General features: G+C 46.3%; 1 protein-coding gene across 1 annotated transcript in view; it reads right to left on the bottom strand.

Annotated features, from left to right (window-relative positions):
- The window catches only part of LOC147750802 (YEATS domain-containing protein 4), a 237,899-nt gene that overhangs the window by 145,640 nt on the left and 78,461 nt on the right, over positions 1-13,798 (bottom strand). The window contains exons 3-4 of the mRNA XM_086918012.1: positions 8,501-8,567; positions 8,303-8,397 (exon numbers count right to left, since the gene is read on the bottom strand). Of these exons, the coding sequence (XP_086774138.1) occupies positions 8,303-8,397; positions 8,501-8,567 (162 nt within the window). The remainder of the gene's footprint in view (positions 1-8,302; positions 8,398-8,500; positions 8,568-13,798) is intronic.

The raw sequence follows: 13,798 nt of genomic DNA, 5'->3' as shown, positions 1-13,798 counted from the left end.
AGATGTCTACCAATATTATTTCCCTCAGAGTAGGAGGTGCGGCGAAGCCGAAGTAGAGTAAGCTCCGCGCGGTTAGCGTAGTGTGCCTTCAGCTTACCCCTCACTGCGGTCAACGGTCTCAGAGTAAGCCTAGACGGGTTGGCTTTGTGGGCTTGCTCCAACGTGGCTAGCTCCGTTTCCAGGCCCTCCCGTTCCTTCCTACGCAGCCGATTAAGGTTGGCATTTAGCTGAAGGCACGTGCCCCTAATGGACGCCTTACACGCATCCCAGGTATTAAAGAGGGAAGTATCCGAGGGCGGATTGAGAGACCCAAACTCCCCAATGGCCTTGCGCAAAGCCTTACAGGAGGTGTCGTCCCTGACCAGTGCTGGCGGAAAATACCAGGGTCTCACGCCGTCCCCCCCGGAAGGCCAGTGCAGCCCAAGTACCAGTAGGCTATGATCCGATATGGATAGGGGGAAAACACTAGCTGTTCGGACATCACCGCGGAGTGCCTGGCTCGCAAAGATATGGTCAAGCCTGGAGTAGGTGTGGTGAACATGGGAGAAGAACGTGTAGTCGCGTGAATGGGGATGCAAGAACCGCCAGCAATCAACCAATCCAAGGTCACCAATCAGTCCCTGGGTCTCCTTTGAAAACACCCCAGCTCCCGCCCTTTGCGATCTTGAACTGTCCATGTCACCATCCCAGACCATATTAAAATCACCCATCAGTATCACAAGACCCTCAGCAAAGACCCCCGCCCTGTCCAGCAGGTCCCGGAGAAAAGCATTCTGGCCCGAGTTAGGAGCATACACCACCACAAACGTACAGGACACTCCGCCAAGCATTCCCTTGACCATAAGCCATCTTCCTTCTTTGTCACAGCTAATCCCCAGGGGCTGAAAGTGCAGAGATGCTCGGAAGAGAAGCGCCACCCCTCTATGTTTGGTGGAGGCAGAAGCCCTATAGATCAGGGGGAAGTGCCTATGGCGCAACCGAAGCTCATCCTTACGCGCCAGGTGGGTCTCCTGGAGCCCCACAATATCCAGGTGATGGTCAGTGATATACTTCCAAAGTTTTTGGCGCTTCTGAGGGGAATTGAGACCTTTGACGTTCCACGTCCCAATACTAAGCGGCATTAGAGGATCCCAACACCCCCCCCCCAGCCCCACATCGTCATTACCATCACGCCCCAGCGTCCTCCAGACATCCCTAGGGATGCAAACACCACAAGAGACCAACACACCATACAATCGCACCAGGCACCACCACCCCCCTCCCCACCCCATCCCCTCCCCAGGAGGCCCCCCCAACAGTCCCCAGAACCCACCCCCCAAACAAACCCCCAGAACAAAAACAAGCAAAGATACTTAACAGTCTCAGCGAAGAGTCCCAGAACAGTGCAGCGCACCATAAAGTCACTGGGACGGGGGTGGAAGACCTCAGGCGGGTCTCCCAGGGCCTTCGCCTGGGGTGTCTTCTCACAAAGTTCAGGCATACCCACAGGCTCAGGAACGTGTGCCCCTCCGGCACCTCACCGGCCAGCAGCTTTCCATTTAGGCCGCCCCGGAGCTCTGCTGTGAAGACGGCACCGTCGCCGAAGCTACGGAGGCCACAGCTTCTCCCATCTCCAGTAAGCTGGTCGCTCTGTCTGGCCGTCTCCGATCCGTGTCTGATCCCACTCTGTGCCAAGAGGAGGATCGATGCCGCCGTCGCGGGGATGGGCTGCCGGTCCTCGATGTCGGCGAGTCATCCACGATGCCCAGCAAGTCTTTGGCCACTTGTAGCGAACGAATCTGCTCCAGTTTGTTCTGCCAGCGGAAAACTATGCGGAAGGGGTGGCCCCACGAGTAGGGGATGCTATGGAGCCTCAAGAACGCCGTCACCGGGCGAAACTCCCGCCTCTTCCGAAGGGTCGTAGCTGCCAAGTCCTGGTAGAGCTGCGGACGGTGCCCACGAAACTGCACATCAGGAGAGTCCCGAGCCTTCCGGAGGAGCCGCTCTTTGAGTTGAAAATCGTGGACGCACACTAGGATGTCCGGGGGCGGTCCTCCCCTCCTCGGTAGACCTACTCGGTGCACTCGGTCCATGCGGATCTCGCGGACATCCTCATCGCCCAGAACCTGGAGGAAGAGTTCTTGCACGTAGCCACGGAGGTCACCCGCTTCGCCGTCCCATGGCACCGCTCGAATGCGAACGTTGTTCCTCCGGGAGCGGTTCTCCAAGTCTTCCGCATGGGACTGCAAGTCCAAGTTCTGTTCAGTGAGCCTCAGAACATCCTGCTGCAGCTGGTGAACGTCGTTCGCCATGCTGAGGTCGTGATCCTCCAACGTGGCTACTCTCTCCCCCACCGCATCCACATCCCTGCGTACCTCCCGCAGATCAGACGTTAGCTGCGCACGAAGGTCCGAGATATCTTCCTTGATCGATTTGAAAAGGTCGGTCATGAAGGCTTTAGTGGCCGGCGCGTCGTCATCAGAGGCCTTTGGGGAAGAGCTCGTGCCAGGAGACGCCGGCTGCTGGGAACCCTTCGGCTGGCCATCCTTCAGGGTCTTCCCCTTGCGCACACCGCCAGACATTGCGGCCCCTTCGCTGCTTCGCGGGAGGCACCACGATCGGAGCTCACCAAGCAAAGTCGTCACAGGGACTCAGCCGTGCACCCCCCACTCCGGGTCCGAGTCGCCAAGTACAATCCACCGGCGGAGGCAGCCAAGTTTCCAGGCCGAATTACCAACCACCAGGTTGTGGCTACAGGACAGCCTCCACACAGGTAGGAAACAGGGGGGCCAATGAAGAGTGCAGTCCGACCCTGCCTGCTCCTCCGGTAAGCGTCTCAGTGCTCGCCCCGGGGGGGAGGAGCGGGGCCCAGCTAAGATGGAAGGCGTCCACGCGGTGCTGGAGAGCGCCCCAGCAGATCACCCCACACGCAGGAGCTCCAGGCCTCACAAGCAGCCTCTGCCACAGCCCGTCGCAAAGCACCCCCTCAGCTCTGCTCACCCCAGGGGTCTGGCCCCCCGGGTCGCCTTCAGCCCCAGCCGCCGGTCTCAGGCAGGGCCCGGCCGGTCACGTGCACGGGTCCGGCCGTCAGCCTCCTCACTCACCGCCACAGTCCGGGCAGAAGCAGTCCATTGGGGGCCGGTCCGTTCCTCCTCGGAGTCCGTGCCCCTGCAATGCGTCAATCCAGGGCCCCTCGCCAGCACAGAAGCCCAGGGGGTCGCGCCGGGAGCACCCCCGACTAGGCCCCAGACCACGGCCTCGGGTAGGGAGCCAGCCGCCTCCGACCCCGGGCGCTCCCCGCCGGGAGGCTCCGCCCCCCTCCGGGGGTCCGGAGGGATGGTGCCCGTTCTGCTCTCTCCTCCCGCTGCACGGCCTCCACGGGACCACACAGCACTGCCAGGAGGATACACGGGGTCCCGCTCCTCACATTAAGGGTCCCCTGGGCTGCCGCTACACTGTGCCACGCTCCGTGCCGCTCCGGGCCTCGCCACTGCACCCGATGCGGGAGCCGTGAAGCAAGCCTCCGTCTCACCAGGCGCACCTCCCAGCTGTCCACTGCTCCGCTGCGATGTCCGGTCAGCAAACTGCCCGCAAAGGAGCTCCGGGGACCGTGCTACACAATGCAATTCAGGGCCTGGGGCCGGAGGGGACTCGAAGCACGTCCTACTCCGCCGCCATCAGGCCACGCCCCCTAATGTTCATTTTTCAAGCATCATAATAAAGCAGGAAGAAGAAGTGACTGTACTAATGCAAATAAATATTGAATGGAAAAATTATTACATGTTGAACAGTTGTTTGTGGGAGCATAAATGAGATATTAAATAACTGACTCTGAATGAATCAACGAGGGCACAAGTCTACCAGAGTTCTGAACCATTATGGAAATGGAGGCGATTTGCGGAAAATGCTTTCTTCTTGGCTATCAAATATAATGGTCTAAAATCCTCCAGGGCGCCCCCCATGCAGAGTAAAAATTGATCCATCTTCTTTAGAATAATCCTGATTAATCTTATATACTCTCTGGTCCTCGCATGAGCCCCCACCCCTCATTTTAGCCATCTAAGGAGCCTGCTTCGAAATACCTCTTTCCCTCCATGACCACAGGTTAGACAAGTGGGCACAGAGACAGCAGCTACAGATTCAGGGATTGGTGCAGGCATTAAATTGTCCAAATATGTACTTACATAAGAGTCAGCCACCTGCTCTCCCAGCCCCTGCTCCTCTGCTCACAAGGTTGGCCATCGGGGTTTCCATTGATGTGCCCGGGAGTGTCGTTAGTGATGTCACACAGCCAGAAGACTCCTTGGATTCTGGATAGATTGTGTGGCTTGTACTTGATCTGCCTTCCTCTCCAAGGCCAGCCTCAGTCTCAAAAGAACAGGATGGATCAGCAGCAAGTGACATCCCTACTGACAGTCCTGACAGAGGACAGACCAGGGAGCCCACTCCCTCAGAAAAGAGGGGCCCCAAATCACCCTTGCATCAATCCTTGACCTGGTCACCGGCCTAGACCTCTTCACGGTGCAGCCCGGTAGACATCCCACAGCTTGCCATGTCCTCGCAGCTGACCCATTAGCGAGCTGCCCAGCGGATCCTTTCACCATCTTCCACGAAGAGCTCCCAAAAACCACTGAGTGAATGGTTTTTTTTGCCTGACAGCTGCAATGCAGCCCAAGCCTAGAAATAAGCATTTGAGACCCGACTGTAGTGGTCTAAACATAGTAGGACTTGCTGCTCAGCCAGAGTGGAATGAGTGGAATGTTGGTGAGTGGTTAGAATGCAGTGTTTGAGTGTTTGAGTGTCTGAGCGTGAGAATCAGTTGTGACCAGGCTGAGCAGCAAGTGGCTGCTCCTGGTGGGGTTCTTATCTGGAAACTTACCATCTAACTTAATAAAGAGATCTACACTCTCTACACCTCTTCTTCTTCCATTTCATCTTAAATACCTATTATTACATTTGGCGACGATCCGGAAGAACCTGTCGGTGCTGCTACCTTAATGGATGGTTGAACGGAAAACGGAATTGCTTAAAGTACAGCTCATTTCAAGAAACGTTAATCGACTTTAAGATCCTGACACAGCGACCCCACCAGTGACCTTCATCTGTCGCCCGCCGTGTCAGGAATCAAGTCTCAGTCTGTATGCGGACCTGCGCTGTCAGTTGCGGTGGCCTTCTCTTTAAACCTCGATTGGTAGGAGAGCTACGAGGAGAATCAGCTGATATAGTTATCTGAGGCTCTAAGGAGAGTTCGACTGCAATGTAAACTGGCAGGCTTGTGAGCAACCGCATCATTTGACAACTGGAAGACTCAAGTGACTCAAGACTCAAGTAAGCTGAGTGGATCAGGCAGGCTTGTGAGCGATCGCATCGTTTTGAAAACTGAAAGACTCAAGCAAATGAAAGTCTCAAGTAATTATTTTCTGATCGGGAGTGAATGAAGGGTTGGTTGCTGCCATCTACTGGATTCAAATGGAACTTTTATTGACCGGAGGTGGATCCGGAGTACAAGTACGTTTAATACAATCGAGGAGGAATGCTACGCGATTTTGGTGGCTGTGGATTTTCACCTACGTGAGCAGTTTGTTTATGTTTTATTTATGGACATCGCTGTGAAGCGTTTTGAGGCAGTTGATCCCCGGTTTGAATTCAGAGCGAGCCATGCTCAGAGTGCTCACGCGAGTTATGCTTAGAGTGCTCGAGCGTCCACGAGGCGTCTTTGTTTCCATGGTGACCAGAACTGCTCCTGGATGCACCTGGGTGCGGACACACGGTGAACCACCCGGGACTGCGTCAAAAAGCGTGCTTCCATCTTGGCTGTTCCAGGATTCTCTTCAGACGGCTGTTAGAAACGCCAGTGGATATTTTACTGTGATCTCTTCTTTAAGGTATGCGGTTCCGTATAGTGGAAGGCAGCCAGCAGTGCATCGCTCAGCTCTTAATGATGGATCATCACTCCGCCTGCAGTGGATTTGGGTGAGACATCGCTCACCAGGAAGGCCGGACTAGATTCTGGAACTGTTTTATCTTTTATTTATTTTTTTGGTGTTGTTCTATGTTTTATTTTGACTCATATGGCATTACTGTATCTGTACTTCTAATTTAAGTTACAGTACCTGACTGCTTTTGGTGAATTTTTGCAGTTTTTATCTTTTTAATTCATTGAGTCAATATGATACACGTTATTACATACTTAACTGGTGAAATAGCTCATGTTGCAACCACATAGCGAAATCTTTATTTATTTGTTGAGGTTCCAGATCCTGAGGGTTCTAGACTTGATTTGGTTTCTTTAGGTTATTCATTGTGTTAGAGCCGGTTTCTTCACTTTCTCACTTTCTGGTAATCTACTGTGTGGGTAGTGCACACCCTATACACTGATTCTACCCGTCTTGGTTTCTTTTGTGCCTAGCTGTAACATCTTAGTCGTAGCCCATTTAATGCTCAATGGGCCGGTTTCATATACTTTAATTGGTCATGTGCAATTTGTAATGTATACTAATTTTATTGCACATCGGGCTGTGTACCCAAATTTGTTTTAGAAATGCGCAATGGGCTAAGTACCCATCTTCCTGGGGGCAGTTTACCCATTTTTGTTTTTAGAAATGCGCAATGGGCTAAGTACCCATCTTCTTGGGGGCAGTTTACCCTTTTTGTTTTTAGAAATGCGCAATGGGTTAAGTACTCATCTTCTTGGGGGCAGTTTACCCATTTTTGTTCTTAGAAATGCGCAATGGGCGGAGTACCCATCATTTTGGACAGTATGCCCATATTTGTTTTAAGAGATGCACAATGGGCTGTGTACCCATCTGTAGTTTTAATGGGCTCGTAGCCCACCTTTAGTGTAATGTGCATGGGGCACGGCAACCTTCATATTTTGGAGCTCTATACACTCAATTCTCTTACTTTTTCAGGTTATAGCTGATATTGGCTTCAGCTATGGGTCTTCCACCATCAAGTGGATTTCTCATCTATTGCTGTGTACGGTTGTTTAGTTGTAGGGGTTGTTTTATTCATGGTTTGACGATGTTCACATTTGCGTGGACAGTTATAAGCTTTCGGGCTTTGTGATATGCTCTGGGATGTGCAGATATCTCTTGTTAGATTTCTACTTCTTGCTATTTATGTTACTGGATTTTTATTCACGGTGTGTAGAATCTTTAATCTGTTTCTGAAACGTTGGACTTATTTTAAAGTCCAACAGGGTGCAATTTTCACCTGTCTTAATTTATATATTACAGTCTTTCCTTATTTTATTATGAATCGCTTCCTCTGCCCTTCTTCATTTGCTCTGTTAATTGGGATCAGAATTGCTTTGCATTTTCTTTCATGAATTATTACTTGTTTTTTTTTCTCCTTCAGACGCAATGTTAACAATTTTCAGACTTGTTATGTATTTTCTTTTATGAATTATTACTGGTCTTTTTCCTTCTTATGCAATGTTAACAATTCTTTTTTTCCCCTTGATTGATTAATTTTATTATTGTAATTGCATAATTCTTTTGTTCTGTTTAAAAGGGGGAAGGTGATGTAGTGGTCTAAACATAGTAGGACTTGCTGCTCAGCCAGAGTGGAATGTTGGTGAGTGGTTAGAATGCAGTGTTTGAGTGTCTGAGCATGAGGATCAGTTGTGAACGGGCTGAGCAGCAAGTGGCTGCTCCTGGTGGGGTTCTTATCGGGAAACTTACCATCTAACTTAATAAAGAGATCTACACTCTCTACACCTCTTCTTCTTCCATTTCTTCTTAAATACCTATTATTACACCGACTTGCGAAGTGTACCCATCCTGATGCCATGGAGCCTGCAAATAAGAGAGTCCTGAACATGGCCAAGTCTGGAAAAGGTAAGCAGCGTGTAAATCACTTGACAGGGTGGGGGGAGGGGTTTGGGGAGGACTGCTATCTGGTGGAAACAGAGTGGCAAAGTTTTCTAAATACTACTGTACTGACTGGTGGTATCGTTGCTGAGGTGGGAGGAGTGGTAATGAGCAGCTCAGCAGTGAGTTGTCATCTCCCCCCTGGTTTGTAAAGTAAAGTAAAGTTTATAGTGGCCATATTCCTAGATGGCTTTTTATTTACCTATTGTATAGATGGCCGCTGGTTTGTGAACAGTATCGCTAAATTGATTATTTGTCTTTCGCAAACAATTGATCTTGATCTCAGAGTGAAAGCACGTTGGCTATAGGCATACATGACAAACAGTAAAGCGTGATGATGTTTCAATAGCGAACAAAAGAACAACACAATCATACAAAATGCATGTTTACAAATTTAAAAATCGGCATTGCAAGCATATTAGCAGATAAATCTGTACATGTATACTTACAGGTCGTTCATTAGGATCAATAAAAAATATTTTGACAATTATTTCAAATTCACCCCAGCCTGTTTCAGTAATTTCATATGGCGGTTTAGTCACAACTGTATTAAAAAAAAGAAAAAGAAAAGAGAAAAGAGAATTAATTACTCTACAATATTCCACAGATTTTAGTAGTACTAGAAACAGTAGAGTTGTAGCACTTACCCCTTAAAGGATTTCCGTAACTTTCATGCAACTTAAATTGGATTTTCTTCACATATGCCGACATATCCTGAAAAGCAATACAAGTACCTTACGTCAATTTGTGGGGCGAAGTCAGATATTTAATTTAAAACTCTCAATATATTTTAAACATTATTCAAACAGATAGGTTTTCCGTGTATTACAAGGATGTAACTTTTCCATTTGTTCGTTTCTTGCACATGACCCCTTTATAAAATAAACCATTTGAACCAGTGCAAATTCAGTTTACTGCTGGTTGCTGCTTAGTGGTCAAAATGGTGGATTTTCTTATGTGTACTTAATCGAATTGTTTGTTCTTCCACTCTGCTTTAGTTTATGGTGTGTAATAATCACAAGCTGATGACGAAAGCGCACTCCAGACAGTTTCACCAAAATTGGGTGAGGTAAACATCATACAGACCTGTTTGATACAAAAGTTATTTACCTTGAAGAAATTATATTTTTGGTATATTCTGTGAGCTCCTGCGGATTCTTCATCTGCTACATAGCACTAGAAGTGACACTGTCAGGGGGACGGTGGGAGTGGGTCACTGGCAGAATTGATAATACCAGAAATGAACACCACAGTGTGACAGGATATCAAGTGGTCTCCATGGGGCAGCAACATTTAATCAAACAATAGCTAATAAATGCTTGGTCTTGTAATCCTGGATATCTTTTCTAACACTCCAAGACCTTGTCTCAATGATACAGAAATCTTGCCAGGCTTAGATACGGAAACCTCTTAAGGGACGCAAGAATAGATGGCAATAAATAATCCGCAGAAAGCACAGCACCCTCCAGAAAACATACAGTAACAAACTTTTTTTAAAGGCTATTTCTTCTCGTAGATTCCTTATTTTAAAAAGATCTTCCCTTCAAGCAATAACAAACTGAAGTTACTCCGCAGTACACAGGTTCCTGCTAACCCATGTGGTGCTGAAGCATCACAGCAAGTCTCATAGGAGTAAATAAAGGTCGGGTTCCTGCTTGGAGAGCACAGGTATTCTCACTGTCCATCAGGTTGTGGTGACAAAAAACGTACACAGTGAAGTAATTCCTTGCGAGGCCATCTTCGCCCACTAGCCTGGGAGCACAATTTAATGAAAGAGCTATTTATTGAGTAATGTTCTATTTTCTAACCACAAGGATTTTCTGAAAGTCAAAAGGAACAAGAAATTTAAAGATCATTTAATAAAGCACATTTTCATACTCTTTCAATTATATTAGTTAATCGGTTCCCTGTTATTAAGATCACACTATGCGCCACTAGTTGTTTTCTTTTCATGTATGTCATACACTTCTGTGGCTAGTTAGATTTGTTAAATCAATCCTCAAAGCAGAATGCTGCTTAGCTTTCGATGATGTTAACCCCTTGCATGCTGATGACGGCCCCCAGCCATCATGCACTACGGCGCTCTTGTGCTGATGACGGCTGGGGGCCGTCATAAACCCGCCCACTCGCGATTTTGCCGCACAGGCGCAGAATCGCGGCTGCATGGACAGGGTTAAAGATCAGTTAATGTGTACGTCATCTGGCCTCCTTTCACCTGCCATCCACTCCACTGGACCTATTAGACTGTTTGCCTCCACCCTCCCTCCTTCTTTATACCAACTCCTTAGAAGAGTTGGTATATTGGTGCTCAGCTTTAACACAGAGCTGTCAATTGCATCGTCTACAGCGACTGTTTTGTCACAATACACTGTAGGTTATATATTTGAAGCAAATCAATGTACAGTAAATTCATTGATCTCGATCCTCGATTTACTTCAAGAGTTTCTAACCTTCTCTTTTTGAAATGTGTGGAGTCCAATGCGCCTTTTCCTTCTCTTTTCACTAATCTGGACTCTCTTGTGACCTTCCTTCAAGAGGAATGCCCTAACCACAGCTGATCATTTGGCGTTCATGTACCAAACATCTACCCACCAAATCCAACTCCCTTAATGCAACATCTCACCTAATACTTGAAGGAAGTTCCGCTGTCATTTTACATTAAAGAATCATTATACTCAGTCCAGTAGACTCATATTGAGAATCAGCAAAAACACAGTAGAGTCTAAAAACTTTAACCTAGGAGGCAGCTGCCCTAAGTGAAATAATGCACCTGAACTGGTTACAGCTCTAATTAGAATGACATGAAAAAATGACATGAACTACAAGGCATCCAAAGTAGATAATTTTAATTTCCTTAGCTCATCGGAAGGATGGCACACACTAGGTTTGTGCTACTACTGAACAATCGATTCCTTTCTTCTTTTGTGTATAGATCACAAAGTAAAATACACTTAGAACTATGCATAAATTCTATAACATTATTATGCAAGATTCCTAAACTGCTGCAGTAATAGCAATGAATTAAAAAAAACACTTTACAGATGCAGCATATGTCTCGAAGGCAAGTTTATTAATAATACACATTTGGCTCTAGGTCTATCAATGTAGTTTGTTACTCAAATGCAAAGTGCAACTGGAAACACTATCCACACCTGCCGTTTTATGGATGGATAATAAAGACTAGCCATTAAACGTGGATTCAGGAATATTTTCTTCTAGTTTAAGTTGCCCGTGATCATCTGGTAAAATGACATCCTTTGTGTAATAAGTGCATGATTGAACTTTATTTAAATTTTATAAAGTGCCGAAATTGTGTAGCTAATGATCATGTGTTAAGTAAATTTCTACGTGAATATTTCTTCATCTGATTTGGGTTGCATCTAGAGAAACCATATATTAGTCTATTAAGGTTTGGCGTAATTATTTTCTGTTAAATACATTTGATATTATAGTTAAGCGCATGTGCTGTTTTATTACGTTTTGCATTTCAAAATAAATATATGTTTTGCACACTTTACCAATTTGCTTTACAAGTTTAATGAAATATCAGTTGACGTTTTAAAACTTTGCTTATTTTCCATATATTACTTATTAACACACAAACTGCAGAAACTGATTATCCTTCTGCAGGGCAGCGTGTGAAATTTTAAATACCTTTTATGAGTCAACAAGAAAGAAGCTGGAAGGTGCATTTTTTCTATGCATAAAACGAAGATTTACCAGGTGTAAAACGAAAATCAGCACAAAACGTATTAAGCAGACCAACTCCTTGCAGACATGGCTAATAAAAAGACCTCTTCTGCACGGAGAATCGGAGCTTTGCAAGAAAAAGACTTTAGTTCAGTCAAAGCTACCTTGGTTTCTTTTTGAGTGCGTGAAAGCTTCTGCATTGTTCTTTGAGCTCTTGCATGAAATTAAAGGAAAAGAGGTACAGAGGCATTTTCGTAAGGGAGGTCGACCCTTCTTTTGGACTGCTTGTAAGGGAGCATCCTGGTTCCCGAAGTTCCCTAATTTAGATTTTACTCAGAAAAGTAAACTGACAGTCCCCTTTATTTGAGGATAGTTTGGAATCAGTTTTCCTCAGCAGGCTCCGACATACCCACAAACAAAAGTAGGTCCTGAATAATCGATTCGTTCCTCTACTCTTGTCCCTTTGAAGAAGTAGTGATGGGTTGACAAGAGAGTTTTCTATCCTGAAGTGTTTCACCTCAGCCAGTCTCTTCTCAAGTAATTCCAATCCTGTTGGAGATTGTAGTCAGTGTGCAGGAGGTGAAGATTAATATTCATGGGGTCAATTTTATAGCAAGAAATGGAATTCAAACTGTCCTGGAGCATAAGTACTGCTCAGAGGGACACTTTTGGGGTCAGTTACGTTTGCTTTGCTGGGCTGATCCGATTTAGAGTCACATTTGGTCCCACTTTGTTAGGACTTCGAAAAAGTATACTTGGTCCAGGCTGCCAGGCTGACACTGCCTTGCTCTCAGGTTGCATCCAAGAGTCCGCTTTAAACAATAAAGAGGTCTTCCAGGGAAGGGAGCAAAAAGCATTCATGCATGCAGGGTCAATAATGCAGCAACAGAATCCCAGTATTACCAAGAAACTGCAGCAGTCAGGCCCCAGACGTTGGGGTCCTCTCCAGTTACAAGATGGCAAGGATCCCTAATGTGTCACTCTCAAGGACATGTCGTCTCATTTGGTGGTGCAAGGGAACCGGTTCCACAGCAGCCTTGAAAGGCAGTTGCTCTCCTGCACAGATCACAGGGCACCCCAAGAACTTCATCACAAGGTGGGACACCAAGGACACCTCACCCAGCGTAGGGTCTCTTTGCCCTGATCCCTTTATAGAGCATTACCCAGTGCTTCATTGCTCAGTTCGATTTCCCTTCAGAGGACCCTGATGTCATAGGAGGGGGAGGAGCCAGTCGTCAATGGGGCTCACTCAATCACAGGGATCACCAGATGAGCTGCAACTCTGGAGTTAAATGGCAATCTTGCTGCTTGGTTGGCCACGCATCCCCTCCCAAAAAAGGGCATCTTGATACAATGTAATGTCAATAAAATATTCCACTAGGTTCGTATCTTCACACCTCAATAATTCAGTAGATAGTTTGTTGATGCCTCAATAATTCAGTAGATAGTTTGGAGTGGACTATCAGAAGTGCGTACCTATGCTCTTTTGTGATATGTATTGGAATAAACTGTCTCTGGATGAAGTAGCATTAAGCAACAGTGTTTATGGCTCACACACAGATACCCACTGAACCCTCTATCGATCAGCAGACAAAATTAAGAAAACATTATGAATAGGGCTCCTAGTTAATAGCATGAATTATTTTAACATTTCTGTCTGTATCTATCCATATGTATTTTTTGGCCATCTTAATGGTATTTATTTATATTTATTTTGTGTTTTAAGAAAAAATACAGGGTCGTATAATGGTATATCTCAACATTTATTTAATACATAAACACACCCTCAAACTTTGCTGCCTGTCGCGTTTTAGCAAATTAAGCAGCCAAATATAGTGCAACATTACACCCACAGGTAACCATCAGGACTATAATACACATAATATGCTAACATATGGCTGTATTTTGAGGAAACCTGAACCTGCTTTTTAACTCCCCATGCTGTCTATCTGCTCAGCTTTTGTTCTGGAAAGTACGAAAGACATCATGGAAAGTCCACCACAAAAAGCATAATTTTCTGCATTTTTCCGCTTTTAAAAATAAACACAGACAGGAAACACATTCATTTCAGACTGTATTTATCTGTAAAAATCAGTAAAAACTGAAAACTTAGTTATGAATGGTACTGCTATAACACGAAGTATAGTCTATCAACTACCATGTATAGATTGGAGTGTTTGTTTTCACCTAATGTATCTTCCACTGACATTTACAAAGGTGATCCCTCATCTCGCCGCCGGGTGAAAGCTACAGGA

Source organism: Lissotriton vulgaris, chromosome 1_1 (genome assembly GCF_964263255.1).
Source record: "Lissotriton vulgaris chromosome 1_1, aLisVul1.2, whole genome shotgun sequence".
Lineage (NCBI taxonomy): Eukaryota > Metazoa > Chordata > Amphibia > Caudata > Salamandridae > Lissotriton > Lissotriton vulgaris.
This window is presented reverse-complemented; position numbering and strand designations above follow the sequence as displayed.